This window comes from Heloderma suspectum, chromosome 2 (assembly GCF_057233095.1).
Source record: "Heloderma suspectum isolate Gila_16-S chromosome 2, 16-S_ref, whole genome shotgun sequence".
NCBI classification, from domain to species: domain Eukaryota; kingdom Metazoa; phylum Chordata; class Lepidosauria; order Squamata; family Helodermatidae; genus Heloderma; species Heloderma suspectum.
Genome location: NC_139459.1, coordinates 292,881,652 through 292,899,187, shown reverse-complemented (window position 1 = coordinate 292,899,187; position 17,536 = coordinate 292,881,652). Strand labels below are relative to the sequence as shown.

Below are 17,536 nucleotides of genomic sequence, written 5' to 3'. Positions count from 1 at the left end.
TCTGTAGTTTATTTTATCACTCCCATGCAGTTCTGCTGGCTGATAAATTAGGTTGATTTGGCTCACTTGGAAACTGCTGTTCCAGGCCATTTTCCAGAATACAGACTGTTGCCCAGAAAGGGCATCTGAGCATGGTTTCTGTGGAGGTGTTGTGGCTTATTGCATGCCTCCTCTGTACTTACGTGTAACTGGTGAATTTGGTTGATTTGGCTCACTTGGAAGTGGCCGTTCTGGGCCTTTTCCCAAGAATGCAGACTATTGCCCTTAACAGGTACCTACCTGAACGTGGTTGCTGTCGAAGTTTTGTGACTTATTGCCTCAGTCCCATGTAGCTGTGTGACTGGTGAATTTGGTTGATCGGCTCTTTTGGAAGTGGCTGTTCCGGGCCATTCCGTTCTGGATGTGTTCTGGGCATTAAAGAGTTGATAACATAATGTTTCGAGGGTTTCTGCCCTAAAATATTATCCTGTCATGCCGTAGTGTCTGGCACGTTCGTTTTTTAAATAAGGGGGCCATTCCGCCCGGGCCGTTCCGGCTTTTACAATGTCCCATCGGAGAGTGGAGAAATGCTGCTTCGCGGCGGGCGCATAAGACCGTGACGTCCGGGATCTAAAATCCCCCCGCCGCACTCCTGACTGTCCCTCCTGAGCCCGAGGTGTGAAGGCGGGCCGTCGCTCGCCCGTGCCCCCTCCGTCGCGCTGCTCCTCAGCCGAGGAGCGCGACGACGCTTCCCTTCTCGCCGCCCCGCCTGGCCTGGCCAGGCCAACGCATGAGGAAGAACTTGGGCTCCCTCTGCGCATGCCTAGTCACCCGGCCTGGCTGGGCCGTGGAGGATGCTGAGGCGGTCGCAGCCGCGGCCCAGACGGCACCGAAGGGGGCGCCGCGCGGAGTGCTAGGCCGGGCCGGGCGCCGCGGAGCTCCCCGCCGCTGTGGAGCACGGGAGGCCGAAGGAGGGAGCAGCGCTCGCTCCGCCGCCGCCGCCGCCATGCCCGGCGCCCCAGCAGCGCCCCCCGGGCCGGACCCGGAGGAGCGCTACGACTTCCTCTTCAAGCTGGTGCTGATCGGCGACGCCAACGTGGGCAAGACGTGCCTGGTGCAGCGGTTCAAGACCGGGGCCTTCGCCGAGCGCCAGGGCAACACCATCGGCGTGGACTTCACCATGAAGAGCCTGGAGATCCAGGGCAAGCGGGTCAAGGTGGGAGCCGGGGGGGGCGAAACCGGGGGAGGGGGCTGGCCAGCCGCTCCCCCCCATTGCAGGGAGAGCGAGAGAAGCCTCGTAGTCCCTCTTCACTAGTAGCCGGGGCGGTAACAGGTGTGTGGAAAGAACAACAAGCTGTCGGGGGGTGGGGGAGGCACGGCAGGTGGCCTCCCTCCCCCCCTCCCTCCTTCCTTCCTCCCTCCCTCCCCGGAGACGGGATGGCATCAGACATCCACGGACGGCTCCGCTAGGTCCTCCTCCGGGCCCCGCCAAGGAGCGATGAGTTCATTGCCAGCACAGAGTCCGTGGAAGGGGCGGTGCTTGCAAAACGAGAACTCTTTTACCTGCATAGCATTTCTGCGCTTGAGCCTTTATCCTGGAATGGTCTACCGGACATTTAAAGCACACAAACAACAAACGAGGAGTTGTTGCTCTAGCCCCCGCCCCCAGCCAGGAAGGGAAGGGCAGGGCATCAGGTGTGGCACAGCCTGTGTAGAAGTGCTGGAAGGAATGAAGGAATATTGTATGCCTTTCTGCAAAGTGCCTATGAATTATGGGATTAGGGTCGATCATGAGGGAGTGCCAGGGATGGTAACCTCAGTTGGAGTATTTCAGGCCGACTTAAACGAGATTCCAAAAGGGAGGTTGCATATATTCTTAAGAAATGCCAACCTCCATATTATCACCATAATGTCAGGATGACCGTAAGATTTACAGGCTATCATACAGACTTCTCTAGTAATTAGGGAGTGTTCTGCTGTCATCTGGTTAGCTTGATTTTAAGCCCCTGTGGGTATGTAATATATAAATATTTATGCACTTTCTCTCTCTCTCTCTCTCTCTCTCTCTCTCTTAGTCCACTTTGTGAATCTGGTGGGTGCTGTTAACTACAAAAGCTTGTGCTACAATAAACACATTCCTCTCAAGGGTTCCAAACCATTTTATCTCTTTGCTTCTACACATTGATGCTCCCTACTGAATTTCACACAGGTGGCATAGTCTGTAAATTAGGTTGTGACCAGTATGTGTGCAACATTACCATGCTAGGGAGCCATGGGACATGCGTGTGCCATGCCTGTGTGCTAATGCTGCATGCATAGGGACTAGAAACGCTAGTTTACACAATATTCCTCTAAAGATTTCTGTCCATTCTTCTCTATAAATACTTATGCATAGGTGTTGTAGACATATAGATCTACAGACTACTTATCCCCCTTACATTGTAATGTTAAGTTTCACAGCAAATGCCATCATTTCTCCATTTCAGACTGGGAAACTGTGTTTGCACATGTCACTTAAAACCATTTTTTGCATCTCCCTTGTCTGTAATGTGAATGTAAATGCACATTTGGTTTTAAAATGGCTGCTATGCTTTCTGTCCTGCATTATCATCATTTTCACATGCACATAAATAATGGGAGAGAGGCTAAAACATGTTTGGTGTTCTTGAAACGGCCATAGCTTTTTCTTCAGTATCGTAACAGGATTTTAAAAACTGGTTTGGAAAAGTGCTTTGCGCAATGCTAAACAAGTTTAAGAATGGGTTTACAATGGACTTCAACAAACTTGTGTAACCCCTTTATCAGCTGACAGTTTTCCAAAGTGGCTTAGAAAACTGTTCCTAGTACTGGGAAAGTAAATAGAATGATTTTCCAGATCCCACCTTGGAATGGAAACAAGTAGCGGAACAATGCTGTTCACCCAAAAATAAATGCTGTGCTCAATGCCTTACAGTTATTGCTATGACTGTACTACACAGGGGATATCCATAACAGGATTTGAACTCAAGTTACTCCTGGGCAGAATCACCTTAATTCTCTATAATCCCAGATACGATACATTAGTGAGCTGCGCAGCTTTCTAGCCACATATTCAAAGAAAAAGATAATGTATTCAAATTGTAATAGTGATAACTCAAAATATACCCAATTATATGTATTTAAATATAATTTATATTTATAAATATAAATTTTACCTGAAGTATATTGTAGCTGGTCCAGATGTTGATGGTTCTGAACTAGCCAGAAAGAATGGTTACAGCTGAAATTGCTTTGTATGTGGGCTGGATTGTAGAATGGAATGGATAGGAGGTATCTCTATTTTGGGGGGTAACATCTGCTATGGGTCTCAGTTATTATTTAATATGGTTTGGGGTGGATTTTGATTTGTGTGTGTATGTTGTTCTTTTTTTTAATTTGAAAAAAATATATTTGTGTATTTTTGGCTTGTTACTTGTCTTGGGCCTTTTGTGATGAAGGAAAACAGCTGTTTGTAGAAAATCATGTAATGTACAGCCCAAATCTTTTGGAGGGGTAGTTTCCTGCTTGGATGATGCCCCCACAGAATCCCGATTGAATCCCCCCCCCCCCCCGTTCAAAACCTAGTTTATAGATTTAACATGAGAGCAGTTCAAGGGAAAACAGCTGCCATCAGGAATGCAGGACGTTTTCTCTAGGTTTCCATTTAAATGAATTGTTATTTCTGCAGATTCCAAAACCATTTTTTTCAACCTGTTTTTTTTTAATCTGGGGAAGTTTCAAAAAGCCATTTGTGGGTTCTGTAAAAGAAGCTTCTGAGAAGGCAACAACCCCAAAGCAGGGTGCCTGTGTGGAATATGCATGCATGCCCCTTTGGATCATGGTGTTTTGTAATGCCATTTCTCGAACATTGTTTTCAAAGCAAAATGACTCAATCACTTTCAGCCACAACCCCTATATATTAGCATTGCAACACAAAGCTGATACATTCCCATTTGCTAATACTGTCACATAAATGAGAGAATTCCATTCTATAGGCTTATTCTGCTGGTTCTTTGTTGTTGTTTTTCTTAAGTCAAGAGAATAGGGGCAATGATGACACTAGGATAGTTAACCAAGAGACTGGACCAATTCACATTTTTTATTTTTCTGTGCTGCTGCATAACCATTGCAGGAATATAGTTCAGCATGGTGTAGTGGCTAGAGTGCTGGACTGGGAGCCGGGAGATCCAGGTTCTGGTCCCCACTCGGCCATGGAAGCTTACTGGGTGACTTTGGGCCAGTCACAGACTCTCAGCCCAACCTACCTCACAGGGTTGTTGTGAGGATAAAATGGAGAGGAGGAGGAGGAGAATGTAAGCCACCTTGGGTTCCTTGCAAGAGGAAAAAAGGCGGGATATAAATGCAATAAATAAATAAATTCGTAGAATCATAGAATCATACAGCTGGAACAGGCCTGAAAATCATATTTGTCTGCCTTCAAAGATTCTTTTTCTACAGCAGCATTCACTCATACCACATATTAATACACATAAACATACCAGCTAGCATAATCTTCTACGCTACAGTGCAGGGGCAGTGAAACCTTTTCAGCCCATTTTGGAGAATCTGGGGAGGGCACATTCCAGGGACAAGTGGACCCAAAGGCAAAAGTCAGCAGGGCCACAGATAAAAGTGGACGGGGCTGAAAGAGCTAAAGAAATCCATTGTTGCCAGTTCATGGTAGGAAGCATGTCTACTCAGAAGTATGAGCAGCATGTCTGCTCACAAATATGCAATACAAGACTCTTCATATATACTCAGAAGTAAGCAGGAAAGAATCATGTTAAGAGTACAGAAAGCAGAGAATTGGTTTTTGTTTTGCTTTTTCCTTAGAAGAAGGTTCCATTTAATGTGACATTTAAAGACAGCCGTTCTAATTTTTTTTTTTTGCTAAATATGCTTTTGTATATTTAATTTCTCTTTCCTTTTTCTCCTTTGAGAAGGTTATTGGGGTGTTTTACCTCGGAAAATGGAGTTTGGCTGAATTTAATGTTGGACAGACACACACAAATTATAAATACTTTCCTTCCTGGGGACTCCACCTAGTACCAGGTGTTTCTGCTATGCAGCTCCAGCTCAAAAGCTAAAGAAGACGTGGCAGAAAATAAAAATACATTTCCTGTGATTGGCAGTTAGACATATTACTGTAGAAGAAATTATAAGTACATTGTCTGCTTTTAGATCCCACTAGTAGATGGTACTCAGCATTTCAGTTTTTCAGATTAGTTCTGGATAGTCTAGAATTTGAGTGGATTGGGAAATTCAAATGCAGTTGCAGACTTTCTTGGTAGCATTCAGTAACTTGGACTTAGCTGAAACATTTCCCAAAGTTTTGACCATGTTACAGGCGGATAAAATGTGGCAAAGGTGTTATCTGTGTGGTTCCTTGCCTCCTATCACAAAGCCATTGCCAAACAGGCAATAGCTTTGTCATTTCGAAAGCATTCCAGGCTTTGCTCCTGGGCAGGGTATAATGATTTTATGAGTCTTTTGACTTCTGAATACATAAGCTTGAATTTGTGCTCTGAGATAAACATTGCATTCTTCTAGATTACATGGACACTGTAGTTTCATTTTGCTTAGTAAAACCTTAAGGAATTCATTTTAAGAGGTAAATAAGGAGAGTGTTCTTAATTGCAGAAGGCCATGTCTTGTTGGTGTGTTAGTTGAGGCTTTGAAGGCTCTCTGAACACACACAGATGCGCACACACGGCGACACCTGTACGGCTTCAGGTTCATAACTAGTCTGAATGTTGATTCCTGATGTTAATCCACCAAAGAAACCAATAGGATAAAGGTAATCTTTAGTACGTAGGGCAAGTGTGAAAAGTATTCACAACTTACTAAATAACTGTTGCAGAACGCAGTAACTATTTAAACATTATTTTTCATAAGTCCCCAAGTTCTCTAAAAGTTTAACTTCAGATCATGGAATGATGTTACTTGAATGACCCATTCACAAGTTATGGTGAATATGTATGTGATGTAGAACTGGATCCAAGATCTTCAAAGCACACTGCTGTGAGGTATTTTTGTAGGACAGAGTTGGCCTGGGAAAAGAGGAACTTTTGAGGTTCTCATTTTCACGTTTTTTGAAATACTAATTCAGACATGTTCCAGCATTTTAGGGAACTGTATTAAATGTACCCAGATATGTAGAATGTTTTAAGAGACCAAATGAGCAAAGGGCTGTGCCATAGGAATGGATGGCTAGAAACAGTTAAATGATTTGAATTTTGAAAATATTCAGCAATCTATAGCTCCAGTATTTAGGAAGTCTTTGGCTGATTCATACACTGATTCATACACTATCAATAGCTGATTCATACACTTCAACACACACACAAAAGTTCAGGTCAGGTTCAATCTTTGGTTTTGTTTTAACAAGAATTAGTAAGGGAAAAGTCTTTGGATTCATTTTTATTTAAAAATAGATATCTAACATTACATTAAAATAATGCCATCTTTTTATGTTTGCTTTGCTTTGCTTATCGCTTTAAGAGAAGTGAGTTTAAAATTTCGTGACAGCCTTCCTAGTAATTCAACTATTCGCTTAAAATCCTTGGAATAAGAGCCCTCTCAGTGATGACAGTGAAAGAGAAGAAAAGAACGAGGAGGTGAAGAAATTGGTCTCAAAGGGATCACATTTCCTCCCTCCCATCCCCATTTAACAAAGGAAAAATAATTATCTAGACAGCACAGTGAAAAGGGATAAAAGCCATCATCCACACTGTACTACTTAGGTTAGGGGATGGCTGAGCAGCTTGCGCTCTCCTCCCATGCTGTATCAGGGAAGGGAATTTAACTCTTCCCCCATGCTTTACCACTCAGGATCAGGCCATTCCCACTGAATCCCCCTCCCTCAGTGAGCTATTTTGCACTCTCAACTTGTCAAGCTCGGTTAGCTCTGTTGAGCCATCCAGCAAATGTCTCCACGCTAGGTTTGTGCATGAAATAACTGATAAGGGATTCATTCATTTTATTTGTTTGTTAAATTTATACCCTGCCTTTTGTTCCAAGGAACCCAAGGCAGTGTACATCAGTGGTCCCCAACCTTTTTGGCGCCAGGGACCGGTCTCATGGAAGACAATTTTTCCATGGACCGGAGGGGCAGGTTTCGCTGATGAACTTCCAGCCGCAAATGGCGTCCACTATGCGGACGCCATTTGCATCCCTATTCTTTGTAGTAATTGGCTACGTAAAGATTTACGTAGCCTATTACTTGAAGAACAGGGATGCAAATGGCGTCCCAGCAACCGGAAGTCCGCCAGCAACCGGAGCCAGCTGGCAGCTCCACGGACTTGCCACGGAATGGAGCCAGCCGGGGCCAGCGAGGATCGCCTCCCCCGCCCCGCAGACCCAAGGTGAGGGGGTTTCGCACACCCCTGCAGCCCAGCTGCTAACAGGCTACGGACCAGGACCGGTCTGTGGACCGGGGGTTGGGGACCCCTGGTGTATATGATCCTCCTCCTCCTCTCCATTTTATCCTCACAGCAGCCCTGTGAGATAGGTTTGGTTGTTTCTCCACTCTTCTTCTGGAGTCTGATCAGTTTTGGTTCCTGTGCTAGTCTCTGCAGGCTGAGTGCTGGATTAGGATAGGTTTGGGCATGGGGGAGAGGGTTTTGTGTTGCTTGCTCATTGGTGATGTCACAAGCAGTAACCAGAGACTTGCCACCACCATGTTCTAGACAACACACCAGATCACAATAGCTTTTGCATAGCCATTGATGTAGCTAAAAGGAATAAAATTGTTTAACAAAACCATTGTGCTGGTTAGTAATGGAAGTAAATTCCAGTTTGTGCTGGAAGTAAATTCTGTTTAAATCAGTGAAACTTGCTTCCTATTACTGAAGTGCAAATGCACGCATGTTGGCAATAGCTGTTAGTATTCGTGGAAGAAGTCTAGAAGACAAACTGAAGAATTTTTTCTTCAGTTTTGCCTGACTGCTTTATAAGGGGTGATGAACACACAAGGTGGAATCCAGAAAGGCTTTTCAGCATGTGAAGGCACTACCAGTCATGTGTTAAGGCTTCCTTGTTGTTTTTTCCAGGTTACATCTTTGTGTGGTATTGGAGGACACTCCCAAAATTTGCCAGATGGTTGGAGCTGCCGGAAGGAAGGGCCTCAGATAGACCCAGTGCACACATGGAGACTCCTCATATGGTTCTTTGAATCGCTGTTATAGTCGGTGATCAAAAGCTCCAGAGGATTCCAGTCTATGCACACAGTTGTCTGAAGATGAGCCTGCCCATTCTTGTTAGTGTCTAAAAGTGTTCTGTGGAAGCAGTGGACATATGTGTGCAACAGGCATGTGCGTGCACCCCCCCAAGCCCTATCTGGTGGCCCCCCAGACCTCCAGGGGAAAAAAGGAAAAAACACTCTACGAACAGGGTCTATGGTTCCTGCCATAGAAGCCTCATTTCTAGACTGCAGATTTTCTAGACATGCATCATAATTCCCTGTGTGAGCGCTGGAGCTGTTAGAGTAGAATGACAGTCTAGGTATCCTGGAGTTTGAAAACATTGTTAACCTTGAAATGAGATTTCAGATCTGCAGAGATGGGTGCTCATGTACCATGGGTACCCAATCTTCCTCATATGTTGTAACATTTTTAAAGGGAATATTAAATTCGACAATGGTGTACATGTGTGTTCAAACGTTTTAGTTCCGTTTAACTAATTTCTGCGCTGCTAGATTCACTTTGAATTCATACTTCTATGTTACGTCTTCCATCAGCAAGAACAAAATACTACCTGAGAAGTATGATCAATACTTTGTGATTGAAGAGGTGATAACCTGGCTTCTTTTTTATTCTCTTTAGTTGCAGATCTGGGATACAGCTGGCCAGGAAAGGTTTCGGACCATCACTCAGAGTTATTATCGAAGCGCCAATGGAGCTATCCTAGCCTATGACATCAGCAAGAGAGGCTCTTTCCAGTCTATTCCTCGCTGGATCGAGGATGTGAGGAAGTATGCGGGCTCCAACATAGTACAATTGCTAATTGGTGAGTGTGGAAAATTACTGCTATATTTTCGGACAAGTTAGAAATACAAAGCAGTATGCCTATGCATAACAAGCCAATAGCAGCCAGGATATCTCGGGGTTGGAGAGATGTTTTACCCTCATTTCATAGTGGATTCAGTTACTGTTTGGTCACTGGGAGAAATTGGGAAACTTTGGCTTTCAGTCTCTGCTACAATTCACATTGCTGCCTTGTGCATTTTTATTTATTTTCAAAAGAAGCTGACTTGGGATTCTGTGGCCTTCCATATTTTTATTCAAAATTATTTATTAAAAAAACACTTTCAACTATCTTGGGGTTGTATGAGTCAAGTCATATTGTGCCTTCATTTCTCTCAAAGTTTATACTGTACTGTAAAGCTCCAACAGATGCTCTTAAGCCTTTGAATGGCATAGACACCTTCTGAAATCAGATGTATTCATAATGGTGTGGTACTGGCCTTTGGCCTAGTATATAGCCCAATGTAAAATAGGCTAAATAAATTTGAACTGTTTACTTTGGGTTGGATCCAGATTTAAGCTGGATCAACTGTGCTGGCAGAAATGGATTTCACTGCCCCCTCCTTCCCAGGGCACCCCCTCCAGTCCCCTGAAAATGCTACACAGACTCAGGAGACCCTGCTGAATGGGGTGAGTTGTGTTGTTTGGGGAAGGAGAGAATCCCCCAAAATCAGGCAGTGGGACCTTGCATGAGCAGAAGGTCCCTTCCTCTTGCAGAAGGCAGACCCTGGATCCAGCCGTTGTTAGGATGCATGTCTGTCTTCTGTTCAGTTTATTAATACACAGGTTGTCAGCAAGTGAAGGATTGTGCTATAGACATTCATTCTGATGTTAGTTTCAGAGATGAAGGGATAAAAATAATAACTGTTATTTTTTTTTTGCGTTATGTCAACATCAGGGTCAGATTAAGGTTAGACATCCCGAATCCAGAGTGCAAATGTTATAATTTTTAGTGGCTCAGATTTCTTCACCCTTCCTCCACAGACGTTCTGTCAGCTTCCACTTTCACCTGCTCTGTCTCATCTCCAAGATAGCAGTGGCATCTCACCTCCAACCTGGTTATTTGCTTCAACTTTAGGGTCTTGCTGCTCTCCAAGCACAATTCCTCTGCTGTTGTCTCTCTTTTTTTCCTATATTCCCCTGACTGAACACTTTCCCTGACTTCAGGAGTTCCATTAAAAAAATTAATCTGTAAACAATTCCACTTTCTCCTGCCAGGAAACAAGTCTGACCTAAGTGACCTTCGGGAGGTTCAGCTGGAGGAGGCTCAGAGTTTGGCTGAACACTATGATATCATCTGTGCCATAGAGACTTCTGCGAAAGACTCCAGCAACGTGGAGGAGGCTTTTGTAAAGATGGCAACGGAGCTCATGATGAGGCATGGAGGCCCCATGTTCAGTGAGCAAAACACAGACAGCATCAAACTTGACAGCAAGGATGTAGTAGAAGGATGGGGATGTGGCTGCTGATACATTTTATGAAATATCTCTAATTGTTACTGGAATTTAGAGGGTACTCTCCTTTCTCTCTCTCTTTCTCTCTCTCTCCCTCTTCCCCCACCCCCATGTACACACAGGCACACACACACAAACAGACCAGTATCCACTTCCTGCAAGCCCATTGTTGTCATAGGTTAGACATTAACATTTGCAGAATGTTTTTAAATGAAGGGACTTTGTTATGTGGATCTAAAAATGCATGGCAGTTATTCTTTCCAACTGATTCTTTTAAGAGAAACTAGTGTCACTTGAAAGTAAGTTGCACAGAGGGAAGCCACTGGGAACTCCTCACATGAACTTGAACAAGCAATTGCTGCATTCTAATGCCCTCTAAATGGGCACTTGTCAGTGAAGGTAATGCTTCTGCTTTTAGGTCAGCGGGTCTTAACACTGCCTCTTTAAATTTCCAACATTCCACCAAGAAGCAGAAACCACAGAGGGTCACACAGTTTCTCTGCACAAGTGTTTCAAGTATGAAATAATTGAATGTTTTTTTCATAGAGGACAAAGCAGCTGACACTTGTCCAAAATGAGGAACCTCCATAGAATTTAAGTTTTCCTAGACATTAAAATGCCACATATGGGGAGGGAGGTTGCTTAATACTGCTGGTGCAAGCCTAGCTGGACAGAAGTTTTTCTCTCAAGTTTTCCAGTCAGATAGAGAAGCCAGCATGAGTGGTACTGAATGCCTGTATTAACACATGGGTCAGTAATTTATTTTCTTGGTATCCACCTCAGAATACTTGATCGTAAACACATTTCATTGGATGTAAGTCCCACTGATTTCAATGGAACATTTTTGGAAGTAAATGCCTTTGAAAATTCGTCAGGCTTACTTTCAAATAAATAGGCTTAAGACTGTATTGTTAAGATAGGTTTATTAATCATTCATTTTGTACAGTTTTAATAGTATCTTCCTCAAAGTTAATATTGTGGACTTTAATCCTCAGCTTTCTTAATTTCATTTCAAAATTCACATTCAGCACCCTTGGAAAGAAAGAGGTCTTTTGAGTATCTTTTTTCCCCTTCACCATCTGCTTTTCTAATCACCAGTTTCACTGAAAGTTAGTTCCAGCTGATCATTAATTTTGCTGTTGGAGTATTTTTTGCATGGGATGTTATCCCAGCTAGAGCTTCTTCCTATTTAACTTTTAGATTAGAGGAGGAAATTATAAATTGACAGAGGACTCTGTGAAACCTGGATCTGCAGGTATTTCAGACATCACAGAAACAGCTCCTCATGAGATTTTTCTAGGCCAATGTTGTTAAGATGTTGCTTGTTGACAAGGGTGTGGAAACTACAGTTGGGTGTAAGCTATTACTGTGAATTTTCCTGGAATTACCACTCATGACATGGATTCCCTAATAAATCATGTAGCAGTTGCTTTCCTATGCCAGAAGGAAAGTTGCTTTCCTATGCTCAAGAGTTCTCAATATGGGGCACATTTTCTGATTTTGTAAGATAAGTCTTTTTATACCATTGAGCATGTTCCTCCTGCTTCTCTCTCCCCCCACTCCCCCGAATTATATGCCACATCATATTCTTTAAATTGTAGCTCCTCCTTCTGCAGGAAAATCTTTACTTTTGACAGAAAGTCATGCAATGTATTAATCAGAAACTGCTTGACAATTTCTGATCAATAGATTTAACTTATCCTGCTTATACATTTATGTCAGGCTAAATTTTATGTCTGCAGCTTAGATGTGCAGATGTTGGCAACAATCCGTTTCCTTTTTTGAGCACCTTAAAACTGGGATATGAATAGTGAATAGAGTGCAAGTTTCTGAAAACAAACTTTTCAGTGTTTAACTGGTACTACTATAAAAGGGCACCGTTTCAGAACAGAGGGCCAAGTCTCTTAAAAACAGGTCCCTGCAACTGGTCATGTTAGGAAAATGCCGGTTTAAAAGGTATATAATTTAGTGTGTTGTTATTGGAAACATCAATTTATGATGATATCTCTTGGCATGGAAGAAGATCAGGATAAGGCTGATGTCAGCAACCTTTTATTTATATAAATAAATAAATAAAAAATAGTATTAATCAGAGAATCACCTTTCTGTAGAAAATATAGGACATTTTTATCTGTTCTGATTTTTGCAATATCAAGCAGCTGACTGTATAATTAATTTAGTTTAATAACTTATCCTGCTTTCTCCCCTCAAAGATAAACACAGGCTGGGTCCTGCTTGTTGAGTTTTTGCTTGTAATATCACAATAGTGGCTTTAATTTCAAGCATTTATAGATGTAAAAAGTAAGCCTTAACTTCAGTTAGGGGTAGTTTTCACAATTTTATACAGAAATTGTGTGAGGTGTGACAGCGAGGGTTTGCTCCCGAATAGTGCTTTTACCAAGATTCTTTAGGTCTGCTGCTTCTAGACTTTAAAAGCACTTATTGCCCAGCAGTAACTAATCACTGCATTTGGAGTTATAGAAAACTCCAGTGGTTACTTTAATTGAACATAGGTATTAAACAGAAATGTTTTGCGCTGTGAGTGCAATCCTCTAGGTGCTGCTGTTGCATAATTTCCTTTTATTTCCGCAAGCTCCCCGTTAAAATGAATGGAAGCTACATAGCAACCGTACTTGGTCGATTAAACCCATCAGCTCTAGACCATGTCCTGGATGGATGTACCTGTGCAGGAGTTTTTACATCAGAGCTAGGTTCCGTTCATTTCAGTGGGACAGCGGGTCCTAAGGCTAATTGTTTGAGGAACCAGTGTCATTATGTATTTAGGGTTACTTTGGGCTGATCTGACATGATGGTGTTCCTGGGATCTTTTACTAGAAAATGCGCACATGTGGAGGGCTTACATTAGATGGCATTATCTATATAAGATTTCCAGGTTTCATATGAGCAGGATCCTTTTGGTTTTGCTCACAAAACTGTAGTCACAAACTCCATTCAAAAAGCTATTTTGGTGGCACCAAATGTTATATCAGAATTAACCTGTTAGCAGTCTTTAGCATTTTATATTGGGATGTAGCCTGGGAATGGAGCTTTATCCACATTATGGTTCCGATGAGCCCTTATGGTTCTTGCCGAATAGCACTGATTTTGGTACAAGTTTAAAACTTTCTCCAGGCCATTCCTATAGATAAGATTGTACGGCAGCCCACCAAACATTTTAAAGAGACTGGCTTTTGTTACAATCGTTACTTGCTAATGTAGGTAAATTTGAGGCACGGCTTTGGAGAGTGATGCAAAACTATTTTGTTTTATCTATATTGAGCCTTCTGACATCCTTTGAAATGGTTGCCTTGTTAAAGACGTGAGCTGTTAACAGAATAGTGCAAGAAAATGACTGCTGCCAAAGCCATCCATGGACCTGCCTGTGCTTGCATGTATTTTAGTGGGAAAGAGTGGTAATGAGGTTGCTGTTGAATGTCCCCAGCAGAAGGTGTGCCTAAGCAGGTGTACCACTCACTGGTACAGGTGAGCCCTTGCTTGCAAGACTGCTGCTAAGAGCTGGACTTAAACCTGACGCCTTACTTGGTGATGGTGATGTTAGTGGCAATGTGGAATGATGAAGGTAGCAGGGGCTGCTTGTCCTGTGATTAGGTGGAAGAGAGGGGGTATACATCCAGTGTGCAGAGAAAAATGTGCAGTCGTGTGATGCTCGTGTGGCATGCAGTGCTTATAGCCCTGAGGATCTTGCTGTGGAAGGTGGCTGCAAAATTGAGTTCTGGGCTGGCAGCCCTAGAGGCTTGGTTTGACAATGAACTTCTAAAAGGGGAACTTGGCAAGAAAATGTTTAGGGACCCTCTTGTCACTGGAAAACACTTAAGCACTTTGTTTTTCTTCAGTCTTTTTAGTAGAACGGATAGATATTTCCCACAAGAGTACTGTGTAGAAAATGTTTTCATCAGACAGAGCGTTCATCTCTCAAAGGAAATTGCCAGTAAAATATTAAAAAGTGATTCATCTTAAACATGAGGAAGCATGAATTCATTTGCCGCAAAGAAATCATATTTCTGACCACAATTCCTTTTCTTTCTCTCAAGACTCAGGGCTGATTTGCACAACCCTTGCGTGTTGGAGTGTAGTAGATTACTTGTTGACTGAGTGGTAGTAGAGCAGTCACCTGATTGCTTTACCGCATGGCCAGATCACTAGTCAGCTCACGCGAGTGGGCCCTCAGCCACAACGCAGATGATCTGTGGAGTTCGTCTAGTCTAGTCAGACACTGTAAAGATATATTGTGAATCACTTGGCCTAAATCTAGCTTTTCTTAAGCATTGTTGTAAGACTGAAGTTAATTTGATAAAGTTGTCTTTATTAACATCCCTAGATCAAGATACAACACATTTGCCTGCCAAAGACACACACACACACACACACACACACAGAAATGAGGGGGGCTGGTTTGCCCAACTCAATCTAGTACAAAAGCCAAGCCCATAGGTAGATTTCCGGTGTATCAGCAGAAGCACATAACCAGAGTCTGATGCTGATACTATTTAGATGATCACTTGTCCTGAAAACATGTGATCATCTTATGAACACTTCAAATGTGCCACATGTCTTACACAGAAAGCAAATTATGTGGCATATTTTCTACACAGGAAACACTGTTTATTGCAGGGAAACATAGCTACTTAAGCACAAAAGTACTGTTCATAATTGATGGCACCATGCATGTATTTTACCATTTAAAATTTGGTACATTTTGTAGCAGAGTTTTTAAAAATAAAGCATAAATTTTTCTGTAAGATCAAGTTTTATTTGTGTCCAAAATAATCTTGTAGTACAAGTGTGCAGTGAGCACATTAAATGAGTGATTTCATAACATGTGACCAGAGATTATGGCAGAAATGTTAGAAAATTTTCTGAGTAGTTGAACACTACCTAGACTCTTTGAAGGATTGCTCAGAGTTTTGGAAAGTGTTCTATTTCTAGTGGGTAACATTCATCCTTAAAATAATGTTACTTGTAGTAATGATTTGCATTTGAAAATTTTCACTATAGACTATATATTGTAGAAAATGTAAAATAACTATTTCCTTAATGGTTTATAGGATGAGATCTAGTCTTTGCTGTACAGCAAGGAAAATACAAATAATGAGTACTGTTGAATTCCCCCTTCTGTATGTGGAGAGTAATTGTCCACATGACTATTACTGTTGCAGATAGCGCACACACAGCTTTTGGGGTGTTCATTTTAGATAGTCGCCTTATTAACCTGTTGACAAAGTCTTCTTAATGCATAAACTATGCAAATATTTGTTAATCTAAGATGTGTATTTAGTACAGTGCCTTTCCTTTGTGTTTTGCAAAACATCGGAATTTGGGTAATGTTGGAAGCCTGTAGACATGCGCACCTAGCTATGTTGGTGATACTGGCACAATACTAGATTGGATGTACGTGTAAGCAAAAATCAACTGTCACACACATGCGTGCGCACCCAATTATGCAATCTAAGAAAGAATTTGTACATTACACAGAAGTGCAAAGAAAGACTTCACACATCTCTCTTTGCACTCCTGTGTAATGTTGAGAGTAGTACTTGCACATTTCCCATAGGATGGGGACAGCTGGCCCTGCCTCCTTTCTCACCCACTCACTTTTTCTAATGTGCAAAGCCCTTTAAAAATGTCTAAATGAATTTCATTTTTCCTAAAGATCAATATTGTGAATAATGCCAGATCAGGCACCAGTTTCTTTGAATTCTCTTTCCTTCCTTTTAAAAACTGATCAGCAAGGCAGCAACAGTAGAAGAAAACATCTCCTGCCTCTCTCACATCTGTGTGTGCTTTCCGTTCCTTCTCACTGCTCCACCCAGGTTTCTCTGGCCCTGCTGTGGTGATGGCACTGTGCTGGGCCTTCTTTCCTATCTTTCAAAATAAGCAGGCAGATGATGGCATCAGAAGGAAGAATTTGGTGGGTGAAGTTTTTTTAATTGCTCAGATGGGCAGAGCTGGAAAAACTGGAACTTGAGGCATGAAGTAAAGTAAGGAAATTATGCCAAATATGGGTGTGGTTTAGTGGATGATACCTTTTCCCTCAGTCCCAACCTTGTGCACCAGGAAGTAATTTCCATTGAAATCATGGGACTTCTTTTATATCTGTTTCAGATCAGGTTGTCAGTCTTTGCCTCACTGTGCTACAGTCCTGAATCCCTACGAACCTGTATGGCTAGGAAGGAAATTTACAGGGTATGGTAAATACTGAGACAATCTGGAATTGTTTGATATTATGGTTCCATAAAATGCGTATGTAGTTACATCTTAGCTGCTTTGATTGTATTTTGAGAAAATAAATTGCATGAGTGATTCACATGCATGCTCTTAATATTATTGGTATTAGTCAAAGTCCTCTTAGTGTGATACTAATAATTCTGTAACATTCAATTTTCAGTTAATTGTACTGAGGTAAGCAAACTGTAGGGAAGATTCCCCACAGCCAGCCCCCCCATTGAATTGTAAAGCTTGAGAGATTCTCAAGCTTTTGAGGATTGCCTATTTCTCTTAAGTTCCCGAACTTTTAGATTCCTTGTGCCCAGTTAATAAGCAGTGTGCCCTCATATGAGGACACCCCCACCCCCAAATTCCACAAGACAGATATGCATGGAGGACCAGGCTTCCATACACAGATTTTTTGTATTGCTGAATCAGGAACCATGTAGGCAGATCAGTTCTAAAACTTCACTGCAGTGCAGATGAGACACACTTCTCCATCTGCTGTCTCCTGCCTGGGTGCATACCACTATCCATAGATCAGGAATGTAGAGCACAGGTATTTCTTTAATGCAGTCAGAGTTATGTGACTGAAAATAAACAAGAACCTAAGTGGGGGCATGAATAATGGTTTTCTTAAAAATTTGGAGAAACCTTAGAAGGCTTCACTTTAAAAGTACAGGACAAAAAAATCCCATTGGATGTCTTAAACACACACAAAAAAATATTTTTCATGAGAAGAGGCTGCATCTTGAAAATGAAAGGCAGAAGTGAATAGATGTGGGCTTCCTGTTTAATTTTTTGTCTGTCTTTTGCATGGGGAAAAGATACAGATGC

General features: G+C 42.3%; 1 protein-coding gene across 2 annotated transcripts; it reads left to right on the top strand.

Annotated features, from left to right (window-relative positions):
• The first annotated feature begins 700 nt into the window (after window positions 1-700).
• On the top strand, window positions 701-16,810 carry RAB43 (RAB43, member RAS oncogene family). 2 transcript variants are annotated; one of them, XM_084839927.1, is made up of 4 exons: window positions 713-1,195; window positions 8,820-9,003; window positions 10,239-10,418; window positions 16,598-16,810. In XM_084839927.1, the coding sequence occupies exons 1-4, from the start codon at window positions 770-772 to the stop codon at window positions 16,636-16,638; spliced, it is 831 nt and encodes a 276-aa protein (XP_084696053.1). In that variant the 5' UTR covers window positions 713-769; the 3' UTR covers window positions 16,639-16,810. The 2 variants fall into 2 exon arrangements, with proteins under 2 accessions (XP_084696054.1, XP_084696053.1); XM_084839928.1 differs by lacking the exon at window positions 16,598-16,810 and having other exon boundaries at window positions 701-1,195; window positions 10,239-12,536.
• Window positions 16,811-17,536: the final 726 nt, after the last annotated feature.